We start from the raw sequence: 21328 nt of genomic DNA, 5'->3' as shown, positions 1-21328 counted from the left end.
ATAAAGGACCGAATGGTTAAACACTGTTTTTGTTTGTTTGTCTGTCTGTCTGTCTGATCACTTTCCCAAAGAGTGCTTACTGTTGTTAGGAGCACGCTTTGCTTTGCTATGATGAGCATACTTTGTTTTATTTTTGTTATGAGATTCTTGAAGTGTCCTCATCTTCAGGACAAGAAAACTGAAGCCCTGAATCTTAAAACTCCTTTTCAAGTCCACAACACTATTGGGAAGCTAAATGTGCAGTCCTGGGTGTGTATGTTTGATTTGTTATTGTTTGCATGGATAGAGTTGATCTAATCTATCTCAGTCACTGGCTTTCAAGCTTTAAAACCACTGAATTATCTGAATAACTTGTTAAAATATTCAGATTTTTTTGGATCATGCTTAATGATTCTCATTTAGTAAGTCCATAGGGTCAGACTCAGGACTATCTTTTGTAAAATGTCACTTTTTCAATAGTTAAAGGGGCAAAAGCTATTTTTCTTTAAGGCAAAAGTTGAGTAGTGCCATAAAACCACAGGAAAAGTTTATTTCAGGTAAATTCATCCCTCATATTAAACAATAAATCTAAATTAAAATAGAAAACAACCTTAGCAAACAAGTAATCCGCTCTGCATGTGGGCTATTTTATATTATAGGAATAGCTTACATACAGCTGTTTTTTTTCTTTGAAATCAAGACTGATACTTCTTTTCTCAAAATCCTCAAGTCTGAACTTATGTGGCTTATGTAAAAAACAATGGCAGTGTTCCTCAGTGTAGGGTGATTTTCATTCCCTTAAATAATGAGATGTGAATTGGAACTTATTGTTCATCATTTTTTTGTCCACTGTTATAAAATTGTTTCATTTTTTTACAATATGTGAAAATATATTTCTGAATTTTAAGAGAAAGTTATGCTTTTTCTGTTTTTGCATAACAGGAAGTGAATAGTTAATCCTTTATAGTTCTTTATAAAATCAACTCTATTTTTAATTTCAATATAAAGCCACTTGAAAAACATAGTTTTAATATAAATTATATAAAAATTTGTATTGCATTTTGTTGTAAGACTGACATCAATCAGCAAAATGTCAATTTTTATTTTTTTACTTTAATTAAGAAACTGCTGAGATTTTTTCTCCATGCAGGGGATTTAAATTTTTTTAATGTCAAAGTACTTATATATCTATCTTGTTCTTATTTTGGATTTGATATATTAAATTTGAATAATGTTCAAAATTGAAAAAGATTCACAATATTTTTTTCTAATAGCAAAATATCAGCTTGTTCAAGAACTTAATAAAATATCTTGGGGACATTTGTCCCTTCTCTTTTCTATATATACTGATATAAATTTTGAATTTCTGTTTTTATCAAATTTTATTTAACATACATAAATTCTTAAAAAATGATTATAAGTACAGCATTAAATCATGCATCATTAAATAATCAACATTGATACATTTCTATTTTAAATAAATACCAAAAATATATTTATATTGCTAGCATATTTGTTTGAAAAAATTACAAATAACTGTCCTTAATAAATGTTTTGGTAAATAAGATACTGCATTTACCATTCAACATCTGCATTTCCCATTGAATACACTACATTCAACATTTACACTTAGTGCAACATTGGTGGTATATGGTGAGCATAGCTGCCTTCCAAAATCAATATTTACACTTAGACTCTATAATCTATTCTAGATGTATGGACCTTCCGTGGTATTTACCTCTGATACTGATGACAAGTGAATATCAGAGTGTATAAGTCTTTGTCTCTCTTCCTGAGTTACTTTATTCTACCTTGGCTGTTGTGGCTCAGTGGATAGAGTGCTGGCCTGTGAACCAAATGGTTGCTGGCTCAATGCCAAGTGTAGGGCACATGACTGGGTTGTAGGCCAGGTCCCCAGTGGGAGGTGCTTAAAAAGCAACCATGCATTGGTGTTTCTCTCCCTCTTTTTTTCCCTCCCTTCGCCTCTCTCTAAAAATAAATAAATAAAATCTTTCTAAAAAGATTTTATTCTAAAGTAACATGTGTTTGAATTACTATTTGAATGTTCATATTTCTGTCTAGATTAAATGGAAAATACGTATATTACATTTTCTGACTATGACAGCATAACTCTTTTCCAAAAGATGCATGTAAGTAATTGACGGGAAATCTATCAGATATGGACATATGGCGGCAATGCGAGTGTGCCTCACAACCTTGCAGTACGGGAAGCACTTCCATCGAGGTCCCAGCTGCTGTGCTCTGAAGTGTATTGCTGTGTTTATATGAAGGTCCTGCTACCTAGGGGCTGCTCACAGATAACGACTGAGAAAAGCAGAGATGCTATGGCAGGTCCTTCCTAGGAGGCACGGGACTTCCCTGATATCTCACTGTGGAGTGAGGATTCCCCTGTTATCATGTAGAACCTTACTAAATGACACAGCAGTCATTTAAAAAACACAGTACACCACAATGTTTCTATATAAACATCTCTCCCTCATTTTCACTTGGTGTCAGAATGCATGTGACAGGTTTGACAGGTCTCCTAGCTTTACACTGCTTATTCCTCAGTTCTCTCACACCAGTATTTCACCTGATAAAATATTTGCTTATTAAATCTCATCTCAATGTCTGTTAGGGAAAAACGGAACTAACACAGAAACACTAATGGGGTCAAGTTTAAAAAGAAGTTTTAGTATTTTGAAATATCTAAATTAAATTCAAAATATTCATAAACATTTATAGAAAGAGTTCTAGGGAAAATAAATATACATTAATTTAAAATGTTACTATAACTATATATTAGAATAAGTATTACATTATTATACTAAAATGAAGATGAATACACTACATAGATTTAATATATATTAATGTGCATGGAAACAAAAGAAAAAGAAAATCTTTAGGATTCTAGTGAACCATTATTTAAATATTACAACAATGTAGAAGAGTTTGCCATATGATCTAGGATATTTTAAACTGATATGAGAAACTGAATTGACGGTTCCTTTAGTTCAATAACTGCATGGTTACCGTCACTCTTTTGTTCCACATCAATGAACAGCATACACTGCAAGTTCTTTTTCCCAGTGAGACCAAATCTTGTCGGGACACCCTCTGATGGTTCATAGGAAAACGTTATTTGTCACATCCCTCTTAACCAAAGAGTTTAGCTAAGTTTCAATTGAAGCACAGCGGACTATGCCATCCCAAAATATGACTGCAGTTTAGTACATGCTATCCCAAAACATGCCGCTTTGGTGTATAGATTATTTTGAGCGGTAGGTATTTCAAAAGCAGCAAATTCAGGGAGAGGTGTTCTTTGAGCTCCCCTTCACTACCTAAACACAAATTCTGCAAAAGCAAGCCTGTTTTCATAGATCTGTTCCTGGGAGTTTCCATCAACTGGAAAAGATTGGTTTTTGTCACAGGAGAGGAAACAGAAGTGGACTCCACTTCTGTTTGTCTCAAATAATCATGCCTCCCATCTAGTCTTCTAAGAACCCATTCATCCTTCCTGAAAATTATGAACTCTCCTTGGGAGATTTATATCGTCCCCTCCTCCTATTTCCCCATTAAGATGTGACTTAATTCTGAATTCTAAAGCCAAATCTGTGAGTTACTCATATTTTCCTGGGTATACATGAAAATAAAATTGTGTTCATCTTTCTCTTGTTAAATCTGTTTGTTATTATAGGTGTCTTGGTTAAAAACTCAGAGAAATGTATTTTTCTTCCCTACACAGCCATACTACTTAAAGGAGGAGGTGAATTCTAAAATTGATGAGAACTGAGAAAAAATCATAGAAAATAATTTAAAAGAATAAATATAGTAATAATCTCAGCATGAACTCTGGCTAGTGATGCTCAGTAGATTGAGTGCCAGCCTGTGAACCAAAGGGTCATAGGTTCGATTCCCAGATCAGGGCACAAGCTTGGTTTGTGGGCCAGGTCCTCAGTAGGGGACACGTGAGAGACAACCACACAGTGATGTTTCTTTCCCTCTCTCTTTCTCCCTCTATTCATCTATGTCTAAAAATAAATAAAATCTTTTAAAAAATAATAACTTCAGCATAAAAACTCTCCAACATTTACAGCTATCCAAAGACTAAGGAGTACATTTTTCACAACTGTAAGTTCTCAAAAAAAGCCTAGTGAACTTCGTGGCAAGGATATTACAGGAATCAAGTATTAAATTATTATGCTGACTAAATGATCTCTGGTTTATTTCATCTATTATATGATATGACTTTGAGAATAGTATCTTTATGAGTAAGATTAACCTGCTGTTCTCTGCTTCTAGAGAAAGTCAAATTAGGAAAAATAGTCCATATTAAGATATGAAATTGAATATAAATATATTTTTTCAATTGCTTGAGTGATAAAACCTCAAAATTTATGATTATTTATAAGAGAAAAGGGCTAATATTTGAATTTAATTTATTGTAACAAAATAAAGTTACCTGTGGGTGATTTTTTGAAGGGAAGCGGTATTGCAATAACAAAGCATAAGGCAGTGCCAATTTTCTTTAAGAAAATTGTTTCAAGAAAAAGGAGAAGAGAAAAAAATTATTTGTGTGTATAAACTCTAAGACAGTAAAATTATTGGTATTTCCTCATTTGTCAAAGAGAGAAAATGGAAGACCAAATAAAATAGGAATAATGCATTAAAATAAAAATTTGTTTACAATTTTGACATTCTGGGTTGAGCGTATGTTTCTAAATAATATGAATGTTGTTTACAATTGCACAAATAACATTATACAGTATGAAAAGTTATACTTTTCAAAAGTTTTCAGAAGAGTTCAGTATTCCCTTGCAAACGTGGGTGTTCATCTAGGAACCAATACACGATGTCTTTGATTCTCCATTTACCATAATTAAATTACTCAAAGAAATATTGGTTTGACGTGGTCATGAAATTAACAAAATAAGTCTGTTTCAACTATTACAACTGCAATGAAGACCAAAGAGAATCCGTGCGGACTTATCCCAAGAATTACTGCAAATCTGGCCATTACGAAAGTAAATCTGTAAGGGCTGAACTGCCTTCCCATAATGACTACTCTCCTACTCAGAAATTGCTTGAAGCTAGCCATCAGGAAACAGTTCAGGGAAAAACAAAATTAAATATTTTTACAATATGTATAAATTATCTTAGTATGAATTTTAAACAAGAAAAATAATGTGAGAATTTTCTAGTTTTGACAAGCTAAATTATTTTACTTAGGGGTGGTCTTTGAAAAATCCTTGAATAATTTTACTAACTACATTATATATTTTTCATATAACATTAGCAGGAAGTTAGGATGTTTTTAAACATGAAAAGAGAATAGATAAAACAAGTAAGTATGTGAAATAAGGGTTTGGTTTTCTTCTGTTTTGTTATTTTTACATTGGTCAGCCAACCTAATTATTTGTCATCTGGTGATCTAATGCATTTTTTCTTTAATAAAGATTAAAGTATTTATTGTAATGTCTCTTGTTTGTTGGTTTCTACTTGTCCAACAAACAAGTAATGATCAGTAACTAACAACATCTAAATGTTTTCATTTTACAGAAAGAATAACTGACTGGTACATTGGAATATGCTTCACCAAATAGTAAACGTACTTGTAAAATCTTTTTGATGGTTTCCTACTAACTTACAGTGGGGTAGTTTATAGCTTGTAACTATTGCTTGCATTCTACATTTATGTTTTATTTTCACTTTCTTTTTCCTTTGTGATAAAGATAATAGGCTTCTCTGGAAAATGGAGAAAGTAATTAATTGCAATTAAATAGCCAAACCTTAGCTTGAAGTCCAGAAAAGCCTTGGTTTGGAATATGTGATATTAATACTTGATATGTTGAAATCACTCAAAATAATTTAAAACATCCCAAAATGTACATTTGAGATTCACTTTGAATTCAGAGGAAGTGTCCATTCTCTTATTACTTTAAGAGGAATGTATTTTATTTCTCCAACACATATTTAAAAGTAAAAGTGTTTGTGTACTATTATACCACTAGTTCATGTACCTGATATTGTATATTCTGAGACATAATAACTCACTTAGAATGACTGCAGCAATTTAAAATCTATAATGTCTAATATTACACACTTAATGCTGCCTTTTTACCAACATCATTTTCTCTTTTTCCTGGGCAGTAGAGGTGGAACCTGGACAGAGCTGTCTAGCCAGGAATTCCTCTGCCATTTCAGAGCCCAGTGTTCACATTTGCCTGGATTTTCAGGAGAAAATATGAGCTGATATTAAGTTTGCAACTCCCATGATACTTTAGAAAATCTCTGGATATGGACTTCTGCTTCTTTTTTCCTTCCCATGAACTGAAATGGCAATGATTGAAGTTAGTGTGAAACATGTTAAAGATGGAAGACCCTACATCTTCCTGGGTTCCTTAAAGACAATATGGAAGAATGAATGTGTGCAGAAGAGCTATCACCAACCTCACTGAATGTAACACTCATTCCAGACTGTCACATGAGCCATAAATATGCATCTCTTTTGGTTCTCTGAACCATTAAAATTTAGGTTTCTTTTTACAGCAGGCTAACCTACCTTAACTATTGTATTTCAAGATTTAAAGGTTTAATGACTAGCCATTCCAAGAACAAGATAATCGGGTTCAGGGAGAAGGTCAGGTTAAGAATTCAGTTCAAAATTCTAAAATAAATATATACTTTATATTTAGAACCTCTCTTGAACTACTAGTCATTTGTTGAAAACTAGGTTTTTTCCAAGGCATTAAAAACACTCAACATTGAAATGAAGACATTCCTGAGATGTAAAAACCAAACCTCACCTCACAATGCTATTTATCTTGCATTACTGCTTTCCATTTGTAACCCAGGAGCATCCTCCTCCCCAAACCCTACAGAGAACAGAAATCTTGCATTCTGATGTTGTGTCCCAGCAACTTTGATCATATAAAGCAGAAGTTCTTCACTGGGAGCAGTTCTGTAGGGGAGGTAAGACTTTACCTCTATCCTGTTAGGATTTTTTGGCTAGACTTAAGTATTAAACTGACATGCATTTATATAAATTTTACATGACATGGGAGCCCTCACAATGAAATGAAGACCCAAGGAAATGACAGAACTTACATTCTTTCATATTAAGAAGAAAAAAGAGACTCAGTTGTGGAGAAGTAACTAAACTGTGTAGGGAGGCTAAAGAGAGAGAAGAATTATTTTTAACAAGACTTGTTTGTGTTGATTTCCCTCGGCTTTGACTCTCCAATAATAATATTTTTTATCCTGGTATAAGAAGGGCATCTTTCACATGAAATTTGTAAACCTCCTGTTTTCAGGAAGAAAAGGAGATTAGAAGGCCTTTCTTGCATCTGTGGTTTTTTTTAAGTTCTTTTAACTTAAAATAACCCTTATGTCTAAGTGACACGCTTAGGGGTGACATATTCTGCCATCCTTCAGTTCCAACACAGGGGAGCATCCTGATAATCAGGCACTGATTACACTGGCATCTTGGGAAGTTATGTGCATCCAGCTAAAGCAATGAATGCACCAGAAAATAATACGAAAGGGAAGGAGACATATGAAATTTCCAGTAGCCATTCCATATAATTTTTTCTTTCTCTTTTTTTTCTGTTTAGAAAGGGCACCATGTGGGCCATCACAGCTATCTGAAATACTGTAGATATTTTGCCAAAGCTAGTAGTTGTACACATAAAAAGAAAATACTACACAAAAATAAAACTGCCTTATCATGAATATAGTTTTAAGATGACAAACTGGGAAATACTGCAATATAAATGAAAAAAGTTTCTACAATGATTAATACACTATATGATTAATTGTTTCATACTAATAAAATGTTGACCAACAACTGTATTAGTTGAAATGGTATGAGGCAACCTTATGGATAAGCCCCTATGTTTTTTGCATACATAACAATTCATTGAGGGCACTCCTAGTGAGGTAGCTCTCCTCCAAACTGTGATTCAGAGGCCTAAGCTCCTGTTGTATTCTATTTCTACTATTGTCAACATATGGCTCCCAAGGTGTCCTGGGTATTCTTTTTCAACTGTTCCATCTAATGGGACAGGGTTAAGTCAGGTCAATAAATTGTGTAGACCACATTTTTCTCATTGTATCGGCTCTCAGTTACCTGGCTCTACATAGTAGGTGAGGTTAGGATGCAGTCTAGGTGTATGGCCAGGAGGAAGAAGAAAAGAGTTAGGAGGTTTCCAGAAAACCTCTACTCTGCATGTGTCCAAAAATCTTCAAAAACTTCATAATTGATACATAATAAAGACATGATGTATAAGGAAAAATAATAATCAGCCTTAGGATTTTATTTTCTGTAATAGTTTAGGTCAAATTTAAGCCTATATAAATATTTAAATTCAATTATTTCCATTTATTAAGAAACTAATACACCCTGCCGATATTTAATATGACTTTCTATTATCCATATTTTGGGGCATTGGATGGAAAACAAAACAATCCTTTTAAGTACAAAATCCTGCTGAATCTATTACACCAACGACATTGCTTCTTATATAGGATTCTCTTCAAGAACTGCAGGATACAAGATTACCAGACCACCTTTATGTATCAGAATAATACATAATTGGGATAGTCAGGGCACTGTTTGCAATTGTTAGGAATGTTCTGGAAGGTCAAAAATTCTTTCACATTGGCTCACATGATTGCTCTTAGTTTTAGCACCAATTGGCTAGTTGTTTCTTCTCTAAGAACAACTTATTAACAGAATCCATCTGCAGTTAGCAGTTCTATACAGAGAAGGCAAGAAATAGTAATTTATTTGTTGAAAAATTATTTTTAAAAGGTGGCATTAAATAACAACAATTTTAAAAAGAAAGCTAAACGAGCAATGCTCTGACGAGTTCACTGACCTTGACCATAATGCCAGTGTTTTAGCTAGAAAAGTTAACAAGCAAGACACACTTCCATTAATAAGGAAGCGAGTTCCAGATAAAAGCCTGGAGAGAAGAGACATGATTTATTAAGTTTATTTAAGGGAAAATGTTATTCACCACACCACTTTTTTTTTCTCTTGGGGCTTCCAAAGAATAAGTCGACTTGGGATGCGAAGTTTTAGAGAACAAAGGTGGGAATTTTATTGTGCTGAAACTGTGAGGGATTTTTTGACCCATCTAAAATAATAACGACATTTTCTGTGAGCATCTACTAGATAAGTCAAGGAGAAAGAAAAGGGAGTTCACATTCATCTTGGTTCTTGAGAAAACCAAAATGGCCATATTTAGGTAATTCCTTCAATAGCAGAAAACTGAATGTTAGATATAAAAAAAAATGGAAGTTACCATGTCAGCCATAAAAGGGAATTAGTAATAATAGATATAATGAAAAAAATTGCCTTTAAAACAAATGAGTTCATATTGTTTTAAGTATGGATTCATGTCAATGGTTTACATAGGTGTTATGTAGAATTTTTTAGTATTTATATTATGTAATTTAATTTAGTACTTGAATATTGTAAGGACAGCTTTTTACAAAAAGAGAAAACTACTTGGTTGAGTGTGGTAAATGTTCCCAGATGTCTAACTTACCTCCTCCTTCAGCACCTTGGCCCCTGCTCTAGCTTATAATTCATAGGTAGTCCTTAGAAATTATTAGAGCAATAAAATCAAAATTCCAGAATTTGATAAAATGTTTTTATGTAACATTTTCATTTTTCTTGAGCTCCAATTAGTATCATTGTGTAGCTTCCAATTGGTGTCCAGATAGGCTGATTACTAAAATATTCTGGAATTCAATACATCTCCCATATGCCTCAATTGTGAGTATACTTCTGTGTATACTGAGTCTTTGGCATGTAACATTTTTCCACATTTTTGTTGAGTGGCTAATCTCTATTTCCATCAAGATACAGCTCATACTATGTTGATCATGTTCAGATACAGTTAAGTGTTTCTCCAACATGCTTCTTCAGTACTGTGAGCTTCTATTATTGTGTTTTCACAGTGTATTGTATTTTTCATGTAGTTCTTTGTTTCCACCCATGGTTGAAAACCTCTGGAATGCAATGACTGGCTGCCTTTTAATGCTCTTATCCAGAATAAATAAGTAGTAAATATACGATATATAGTGGTTCACTTTCAAATGTTTGTGAGAAAACTATGTCCTATGGGTTCTAACATACTAATAAAAGTACATTAATGTCTTAACTTGGAAACAAAAATAAAGCAATAGAGATCAGGTCTTTGGAAGGTAATTAGGTTTAGATCAGGCCATGAGAGTGAGTGTGATTCTGATCTTGGGGCCAGTGTCCTTACTAGAACAGACATCAGAGTACCTGCGTGCTTTCTCTCACTTTCTTCCAAGTGAGGACAAGTGAACAGGCAGCCATCTGCAAGCCTGGAAGAGAGTCCTCACCAGAATCTGACCATGCTAGCACCTTAATCTCAGGCTTCCAGTGTCCAGAAGTACGACAAAATAAAGGTCTGCTGTTTAAGGCACCCAGTTCATGATATTCTGTTGTGAAAGTGTGACCTGACTAAGATCATGTACATATAACACTATGGCTATAATGTAATATACATTATACACATAAACATACATATACTCTCTCTGTGTTTCTCTCTCTTTCACTGATTTTTGGGGAAATATCCTTTTGGATACATGTTAAAATCAGATAATATCGTGATTTTGGCAATAATAAGAAACAAAATGTCTAATTCTTACCATGGAGACCATTAGTGAGCTGCATTTTAAACCCAAAAAACATAATGTATATTTTTCAATGTTCACTTCAATTATTTGTAAAGGATCTATTATTCATGAAAGCATTAGTAAAATCGATATTATTTATACTGAAGTATCATTTTAACTGTACTAACTTTTAAGATAAATATAATCTTATGTTAATTTAGAAAAGATTAGACTAGAATTGGGAGACCAATTCATTGCTACATTTACATATCACATTGATTTTTAGAGGCCAAAACAAAGCAAAACCCTTTATTAATGACAAAACCTGGTAGGAGTCAATACCTATATTCCTCTTGTGTGAATCGTGGGATCTCTCCAGGATGTAAGACAAGAATTTTCACTACGGCGCTGCTGGACATCACAGGCTCACCGTCATCAAACGCAATGACCACCAACTTAAAGAGTAATAAAAATTCATGTTAAATATGGTTAATGACAAAGTACCATCTCATTTTTCTATATGTGTTTTTAATCATTGGACTTCTAGAACTGCGTACCAGGTGTCAGACACTGTACACCACATGGATCATCATTTAATCTTCATAAAAATCCTGCCACGTAGACATTCTTATTTTCATTTGTTAGATGGAATGACTGAAAGGAATTGAGTTACTAACTCTGTAGTAGAGAAAACTGCCAGCAAAATAAGTATATTATAATACACCTCTTCAATAATACGCTCTTCTCTTTCACGATTCCACTGGTGCCTACAGTGAAAACATGGGCCTTTCAAAGCACTAACACTTATTGAAAAAGTGTTAAATTCAGTAACATCAGTAGCAAAAAACTAATTAGCTTGCTTATAGCAGGAAGTTAACTTTTCCAGCGAACTAATTGCCTGCAAGATTATAGGGGAGAAATGGTTACTCTGGAGGATGAAATTGGAAGTTTATGTATTTAAACACACTTTGAAATACATTCACTTAAAAACAATTAAAAACAATTATGACATATAAAAACCAAGTTCATAATGTACAGCATAAATTGTTCCAACAATGCAAACTAAAAAAAAGTCTTAGTGTTAGGATGTGATTCTTGTATATTGTTTATTACTAAAATAATTTATGACGTCATTTTTTGATAACCTCTATTATATCAGAGGAATTATAATGTTTATTTTTAAGAAATGTTAAATATTTTCAAAACTGTGTTTCTTTGGAATATAATTTTGAAAGCTTCAGATTACTAATCTAAATTTATTCAGCCTATATCATGGAACCATAAACAAGGGACAATCTAAGATTCATGGTTTACCTTTAGTGTACAACCTTACAAAGAAAATACTTATTTCTAAATAGTGAGAACATTATGTGAGACATAGTACTCATTGATATTTGCAAGGTTAACTGATGGATGCAATTCGCCAATGGGGAGCCAAAGGCTTTATTCATAGTGATAGCTTTTTTCTAAATGGCCATAGAAAATAGAAACATTTAAACATTTAATAAATTGGATTATTCTTGATAATAATGAAGCATAGTATTACTTAAAATTTACTGGAATTATAACAAATTATGAGTACATAAGCTTGATTCAACAATCATGCCTGTATTTACTGACCTTAAGGAAAATATTAGCAAGTGGTAAATGATAACTGCAAAATGATTTTCAAGAAAATAATTATTTTTATAACAAAATAATGGAAACAGCCTGATTAGCCAACAGCAAAGTATTAAATTAAAAACTAGAACATTATGTCCGTACAACAACACATCATGCAAACATTAAAATAATACCAATAGTATTTATTAGCATGTGAATATATTTAGTTTAAAAAGCAGTATGAATAATATGATCATTGTATTTTAAAATATACATTTGTATACTTGTATTTGCATAGAATAACATCATAAAGAGAGAGAGTAAAATGGTAAATTCTAGTTATCTTCAAGATGTGAAATAGCAAAGATTTTTTTTTCTTTTTACCTAACTGTATATTCTGAATGTCAATGCAGTGGAAATGTATTGCTCATAATTTTAAAAGATTAAAGATAAAAAGGGAAAAGAAGTGTGGTCATCTGTTAAACCAATTTCTCAATCAAAACTTATAAACATCTAATAGATAATATAAGAAAAACACTGCACTGACCTTAAAAATTGTGGTAGGCTCTTCATTAAGATTGACTCGAGTTATTACTCTTCCAGAATCTTCTTCTACATCAAAAATACTGGCAGGATAAGGAGACTGGATATCATCTACTCTATACCTCACACGACTTGCAGGTAATCCCTAAAACAAAATTATATGTTATTAATTTAAGTCACAATAAAAACTAAATGTAGTGATAATGTTAAACTGATTTATAAAATGCACGGCCTTTTAGAAGTGAAAACTCATATTTCAATTTTTTCTAATTTCAGGTTTCAGATGTAGCTGAGTCTTTATTTCATTAGGATAACAATCTACATTAGTAAAGTGTTTTTACTACCTGCTGTTTAAAATTATGTGCAAAAAATAAATTAATCGTTGACTCAACTATCTTCTTTTTCACTTTCTTTTAATATTTTATCTCATCTTCTGAGACAATTGATAAGTTATTTTCTTTTACTCATTTCAACTCAGTGATAAGCAGCAGGTGCTAGTGTGTGGGACTGTGGTAAAGTGAGAAATTGATGTGGAAATGAAGGGAAAAAACATTGTTACTGTCTGCTCTGTGCTATTTACGATGCTCAGTGTTTTCATAAATACATTAATCCTCACAATACTCCTCTAAGAGAACATTACTAATGATGATAAGAGTAATAATAGTGAAACAAGAAAGGTGAATGTTTGTTGAATGTTTATTATGTGCAAGAATCATACTAAAGATGATAAATGTATACTGTATCACCCATTTTTTAGTTAATGAACTTGAGGCTTATAGGGAGTTAAATAATGTTGAGTTGTCACAGACACAGACCAAGGTAAAATACTAAGTTTTAAAGAAAGAAAAGGAGAGAGTATTATGAGAACAATGAAAATTTGTTGAATATCCTCATTTGTCTTAGGGTTTAGGTTGGTTTTATTTTGAATTATATAAGTAATACTGGAGTGGGTTCTATAATCTTTTCTCATTTAAGGTTGGTAAATCTTTTCAGCCAGACCCAAGTCCCAGAAGTCAAGAAAACAACTCAAGCACAAAGCTAGTCTATGGCAGAGTTTGACTTCAAACTCAAACAGACATTTTATTACACCATTAAACTCTTAGGAGTAAAATACCCATATTTGGCATTCTAATGTGGAAAATATAAGGGCAGTAATACCACAGGCTGTTTATTGGTTAGATTGTTTATTTATTAATTTTTTTATTTATTTATAAAGATTTTATTTATTTATTTTTAGAGAGAGAGGGAGAAAAACATCAGTGCATGGTTGCCTCTCACGTGCCCACCACCGGGGGCCTGGCCCCCAACTCAGGCATGAGCCCTGACTGGGAATCTGTGACCCTTTGTTATGTAGGCTGGCGCTCAGTTCACTGAGTCACACCAGGCAGGGCTATTTGGTTGGGTTTAATGGTACTTTGGTGTAAGGAAGGCTTTGAGAACATTGTTCTCTGTTGGTGATCTTCATAACCCTTCTCAAATGGAGTTTTTTGATCCTGCTGTTTCTTCAATCACATTTGGGCTATAGGACAAAGGTGTTAGCCTTCTGGACTTGTATAATTCTCTAGTCATTATCTGTAAGCCCAGTCCTATCATACATTACACATCGCAGTTGATCCATCCCTCCTTAAACACTTTTTTACCTTCTTTTGCACCTCCAGGTTTTCTTCTTATCTGCTGCTCTATCTCAAATTCTTTCTTTGTTCTCACTCTTTCCGAGTGCTCCAAGTCTCTGTCACAGAAACGTTCACCTTTTCTATCTCCACTTCAGACCTCTAGGATCTATTTTAGTCCAATGGCTTCAACTACCTTCTATTTATTCATAAATCTAAAGTTTAAACTTCTGGCTAAACTCTCATCTTTTAAGCTCGAAATTAGTATATACAATTGCAATGTAGACATTCTATTTTCAATCAAGTCCTGCCAAAACTTCAAGGAAAGCCCTATATGTATCACTTCTCACATCCTCCATCAACCTACAGTATCCCCTCATTATCCACACTTTCACTTTCTACAGTTTCAGTTACCTCTGGTCAATCATGGTCTGACAAATTAAATGAAAAATTCCAGAAATAAATAATTTATAAGTTTTAAGTTGCACTCCATTCTGAATGGTATAATGAACTCTCTCACTGTCCTGCTTTGTCCTGTCTGGGACATGAACTACCCCCTTGTTCAGTGTATCCATGCTCTTATTGCCACCCACCGATCACCACCTATTAGTCACTTGGTAACCATCCAGGTTACCAGATCAACTAATTTGGTATTGCAGTGTTTGTGATCTTATTTTGTAAAATAAGTAATCTTATTTTTCAAAAATGAAGACATATAATCTTCAGATGGAATACTGAAATAAGATCACATGTATGACCAGTGAAAGACTGCAACCTCTGAAGCAACACTTTGATGATGAGAATGAGAGAAAAACAGAGAGAGAGAGAGAGAGAGGAAGAGAGAGAGAGACTTCTGATTACAGTGTTCTTTAAAAACGTTTTGGTAAAAAATTCCTTCAGCTATGAAGGATTCCCAACCATCAACATCATCTGCTTCTGACATGCCAACATCAACATCATGATGTCTCTATGATCCAGGATCACCCTAAGCAGAGAGAATCTTGTTATTGGTATGAGGTCAGAAGGTCCATGATGGCCTAACACTACATCACAGTGCCTGTGTGACTCACCTCACTTCGTCTCATCATGTAGATGGCTTACCATTTCACATCATTACAGGAAGAAGAGTGAGTTCAATACAACATAATTTTTTTATTTTTTTATTTTTTATCTTTAGAGGGGAAGAGAAGGAGAGAGGAAGAGAAATATCAATGTATGGTTGCCTCTCATGTGTCCACTGCTGGGAACTGGACTGCAACCAAGGCATGTGCCCTGACTGGGAATTGAACCACAATCGTCTAGTTCGCAGGCCGTCACTCAATCCACTGAGCTATACCAGCCAGGGCCAAANCTACATCACAGTGCCTGTGTGACTCACCTCACTTCGTCTCATCATGTAGATGGCTTACCATTTCACATCATTACAGGAAGAAGAGTGAGTTCAATACAACATAATTTTTTTATTTTTTTATTTTTTATCTTTAGAGTGGAAGAGAAGGAGAGAGGGAGAGAAATATCAATGTATGGTTGCCTCTCATGTGTCCACTGCTGGGAACTGGACTGCAACTGAGGCATGGGCCCTGACTGGGAATCGAACCACAATCGTCTAGTTCGCAGGCCCGCACTCAATCCACTGAGCTATACCAGCCAGGGCCAAATACAACATATTTTGAGAGAGAGACCACATTCACATAACTGTTATTATGATATATTCTTATAATTATTCCATTTTATTATTAGTTATTGTTGCATTGCTATTAATCTCTTCCTGTGCCTAATTTATAAATTAAACTCTGTCATGCATGTATTAAAAAAAGGATAGTATACAAGGGTGGTTAAAAATAGGTTAAAGTACCAGCCACAATTACCTAAAATATAAATCATAAATAAGGATAAGAAATAATAACAATAATGACAAATAATACATATAAATAATATAATAATTGATAAATAACAATATAAGAATAAACTCTGTCCTTTACATACTCACAACTATAAACCTACTTTTGCTCTCCCCTATAAATGTAAATTTTGGTACTGCCTTTGGTTTTGCTTTTATTCTATTAAAGTAATCTTTGAAAAAAACTCCCAGTTATTTCTCATCACACCAGAAATTTAATCCAAACTCCTTAGTAGGGGCTATCTTATCCTGAAAACATCTGGTTTCTGCCTACCTGTCTAACTTCATCTCTCTCATTTCTCTTTTACCACATTGTCCTTGTTCCTACCCCATTGCCTTTTTCTTATACCTGCTGGACTCTTCTCCCAGACTTTTTCAAACTAAATTTATGCTCCTATTTCCCAGGTACTCTCTAATATTTTTAAAAAATTTTTCTTCAGCAACCCTACATGAAATCATAATATATATTCTCTGTGTTTACTTTGGTGCTGTTTGTTTCCCCCTAGGAACAAAAGTTCACAAGGCTGTATGTAATTGCTTTGGATGGTATCTGACCCGTATAGGCACCCAAGGAGTGCTTGAATGAACTCATGGCTTGATGAGTGAATAACCATGTGTTAGGGGTGACTAGATGCTTCAATTCATATTTAAAATATAAACATACTTCTAGATTTTACAATATCAAACATTGAAGGAGGCTTGAGAGAATATTAGGGAACTGTGTATCCACAGAATAAATAAATTATCTTAACAAAATGTTCTCCAGGTCTATCCATGCTGTAGCAAAGAGTAATTTTTTTTTATAGCCAAGATGTATTTCATTGTGCGTATGTCCCATAGTTGTTTTATCCACTCATCTACTGATGGACACTAGAACTGCTTTCACATCTTGGCAATTGCAAGCCAGTTAGAGAAAGACAAATAGCATATGATTTGGGTCGTAAGTAGAATGTAATGAACAAACTGAACTAACAAGCAAAACAAGGACAGAATCGTAGGTAGAAAGCAGGATGACAGCTATGGTGGGGGGTCAGACTTAAGGGATGGAGGGATCAGGCAAAAAAAGAAAAAGGCACATTAGGCACAAATAACAGTATGATTGTGGAGCCAAGGAGAATAAATGATAATGGAAAAAATACAATAAAAATTACCTGATTGTTTTAGGTTATCATCCAAGAAAACACATACTTTAGATATCCACCTAATGAGGTCCATTTAATTTTATGCTTTAGTTCAACTGGCTAAATTATAACGTCTCTTCCTTAGCACTGATATCTTAATCTCATGAAGTAAAATGTACTTTGCCACTTTAGGCAATGAAAAATTTCAAAAGGATACTATACAATAAACTTGGATCCAACATAATTTAAGGGAAGTTAGTAGAAATCTCATACATGGAATAGCACATGAGAAGAAAACTACTTAAACAGATTTTGAATTTTGCCCTATATATCTAGCCACCATCAAGAGGCAGTATCAAAGAAAAAAAGGAAAATAATTAACTCTTATACACATTAATTTAATAGGAAATTGATGAAATTGCCTGCAGATTCTCTTTAGCAGGCAGTGAGTGGTTGGTAAAGATGGAGTATCCTGTCATGCCTCTTGGAATCTTTTGAAGGGTGAGTACAAGGAGTTACTTCTTTAAAATTTTACAGAAAATTTGAAAGGACATGTGAGACACATAGCACAGCAGCTTTTTTGTAACATCCTTGACAGCTATTTCTTATATATTCAGCCAACCTCATTTATTGGAGCAAGTGTTTCAGATAACCATGGTTTTAAAAGACTAATGAGGTGCTCGTACGGCAGTCCTTCTCAATGTCAATGTCCATTCACCAAAGCATCCTTTGATATTTCCTCTGAGTTTTCAAATAAGTGATGCACTCTTTCTAGAGAAATTTATTTTCTTAAACAGAATATTCAAAATAGAGCCAGGCTATTACTAGAAGCTTAATCATTCAAGGGGTGCCGAAATCCTGGAGTTGTCATCAGTTGGGACAGTTAAAAATTCACCACAATTCAGAACACATCCCAAAAGAGTCTTTGTCACAGTCAAAAGAACAATGTTATAGAACTAAATCAAAATATGTTTATTTCATATAGAGCATATTTTCAAAAAGAAATTAAAATAGTGTACAAAATATTAGCAGTTGGAAATTTTATAAGTTATTCATTACCTAACACTTCCCACCTTGTTCGTATATTTTATAGTACCAGGGTTAATAGGGATTCCTTCATTTATTCATTCATTCAACACATTTACTGACTGGCCACTGCTGAGTCCTAAGAGTAGTACAAAAGTGAACAAATTCACAGCCAAGTGAGGGAGACAGAATTCACCTTATCTTCCTTCTCGACTTGCATTAATAATAATTTAGCCACATTGGCCTGAACAGCAAGCTCACATCAACCCCAGAACTTCCCCATTTGTTGTTCATGCAGCCTGCAACACTCCTGCGTGGCTTGTTCCTTGTAATATTCAGGTCTCAAATGACATTTCTGCATATACCCACCTATACACCACTCCGTGTTCCACTTTCTCTTCTTTTCTTTATAGTATGTACCCTTATCCAAATATTTTACGTGTTCATTTGCTTATGGGTTTGTGGCCTCTCTCTTTCACTGACTGTGAACTGTTATGAGCAGATGAATTTTTGACTTGTCATTACTGAACTAAAGTCAATAAATATTAATTAAGTGTTAATAAATATGAACAATGCTTATTATGTGAGTATCCTGAGCTGCCAGGATGCACAACTCCAGGGGCCATTACGTACACTGATATAATGGGAATGGCTATGTGTGATGTCCCTTATAGTTGAAAATATATTTAACTCACGTTCCTGTTTTCAGTAGCCACATGTACATTTCTTTGTGATCAGAAAGGAGGTAAAAATAATGTCAATCAGTTTTGTTTTTGGGAAAAAGCTTCACAAAAGAGGCGAAAATAGAACCTACAAACACATTGGTCCCCAAAAGACTAAGATTGGAGGAGAATAAATATTCCTTCAAAAAATTCCTGAATACAGTAGTGAAGAAATATAATAATCTATCATAATGAAAGTTTTTCCTTTTTTTTTCTGGATTGGCTGAATGTAAAGCACTATCTCTTCCCTACTTCTCAGTCTCTTAGCTTATATTCCATGTTACTTCCTATTACAGTTAACACACCCTGATGTTAAGCCATCATTTATAATAATGATGTGTCTCTAGATTTTTTAAATAAATGAATCCTCATATGATCTGCAGTTATAGGCTATGTATGTATTCTTATACCAACTGTAAAATATATGATGGGGGAGCCAAAAAATAAAATGAATTATCTCCTGGAGGATAAATGCCTTATAGGACAGGATTCCCCCACTAGGTGGGCGTTCTAGGAACCCATTTGCATCAGCGTACCAGTGTGAGAGGCTGATGTGAGAGGCTGCACTCACCTTTGGTAATTTTTTTTAAAGACTCTTTCAACATGTTTGCCTATATCATGATGGGTAACTTATGATCACCTGTCCACACTGCACTGAGTGTTCAGCAGTTTTTGACTAAAAATAATGTGAACCCTGTGTCCCACTCTCCCTATTTACCTGGTCTCACCCTGAGCAACTTTTTTTGTTTCCTTGGATAAAAAAGACCTCAAAGGGAAATGTTTAGGTTGACGTGGAAGAGGTGAAACAACAACAAAAACCAGCAGAAGCACTGAAAGCAATCAAAACTGATGAGTTCAAACACTGTTCTGTGCAGTGGAAAAATATCCTGATAGGTGTATTTTGTCACATGACAAGCACTCTGAAGGTACTGAAGTTTAAACATGTAAGAATCAATGCATATTTTTTATAAATAAATTACAGTTTCTGTTGGGTTCCCCCTCACATTAAATTTGAGTTACAGAGTAGTTTACCCTATTGTTGAATAAGACTGAATTTTTGAGTAATATGTTTGGTGATTGCAAAAATCATAGCTACATAGATAATTTTCCATATGGTTTAGCAGGCCTCTAAGCATTTATTTAACTCAAAATGTGGTTAAATTGTTGGCAAGTTTTCAATGGAAAACCCACCAATCATAAACACTCGAGATGACAGCCCGTGCTGAGAAAGGTGTGGCTCTGTACTTATGAGTCTCACATTTGCTCAGACGGGGCAGACAAAAGGTCACAGAAGAATAGAACTATCTAATCTTTCTGATAGAGCTCTACAGGAGAAGCATGGTGTATGAAATGGAGGTGCTAGGTCTGGAGCACGAGACTTCAGGTTTATAGTCAAGTGGACCTTACCCCTCTCTATGTAGATACTTACATAAGAAAGTGTGATGTGCCTTAAAATATTTTTATTTGTAAATACTGTCATGATCACGTTATATGTGGAGGTCAACATGTTATGTTATTTGAGTATTAGAATAACAAACTAGAATTTAATTTATATGTCTAAATTTTAAAAATTCTGTCTTAAACTCGAGGGGATAAAAGTAGAGATGCATCATTATGACATGACATAAATTGAAAAAGTCTATTTAAAAATCCTACAAAATTTTTGTAAGAACTTTATAATATATGTACATGCATAATTGGGCAAAAGTAGGTTTATAGTTGTGAGTATATGAACACAGAATTTATACTGGCATTATTATTATTGATTACTATATTATTTTCCATTGGAACAACTTCAAATCTACTTTTGTTCACACTTGTACTCATTTGGGGAGATTGAAAAAAATCCTATTAGCATGGTGGTTCTATAAAAACTTTATTTTCAAATTTTACAATGTCATGGATGACACCAGAATTACTTCATGAGTTCAGCCATTGATATCGTAAAGTTCACAAATAATGAGGATACAAGTACTGGACCAAACCAGAGGCAAAGTTTGGTTTGTTTGCCGTCATCCTGAAAGCAAGAATGAGGAGGAGAAAATCTTAACTGATGTCTATGTGCCAGACATTTCACTAAGTGTTTTCATTTTCCATTAAATGCAACCACCAATCCAGTGAAATGGTCTTACTATTCTTATATGGAAATAAAGTTTAAAGAAGTTAAAT

At 33.8% G+C, this 21328-nt stretch overlaps 1 protein-coding gene across 2 annotated transcripts in view; it reads right to left on the bottom strand.

Moving 5' to 3' along the window:
• The window catches only part of PCDH15 (protocadherin related 15), a 791076-nt gene that overhangs the window by 140009 nt on the left and 629739 nt on the right, over positions 1–21328 (bottom strand). For both annotated transcript variants that reach the window (XM_037066919.1, XM_037066920.1), the window contains exons 22-23: positions 12785–12925; positions 10978–11090 (exon numbers count right to left, since the gene is read on the bottom strand). In XM_037066919.1, coding sequence (XP_036922814.1) covers positions 10978–11090; positions 12785–12925 — 254 coding nt within the window. The remainder of the gene's footprint in view (positions 1–10977; positions 11091–12784; positions 12926–21328) is intronic.

Source organism: Sturnira hondurensis, unplaced genomic scaffold (genome assembly GCF_014824575.4).
Source record: "Sturnira hondurensis isolate 20B ecotype Veracruz unplaced genomic scaffold, ASM1482457v3 Scaffold0016684, whole genome shotgun sequence".
Taxonomy (NCBI): Eukaryota; Metazoa; Chordata; class Mammalia; order Chiroptera; family Phyllostomidae; genus Sturnira; species Sturnira hondurensis.
This window is presented reverse-complemented; position numbering and strand designations above follow the sequence as displayed.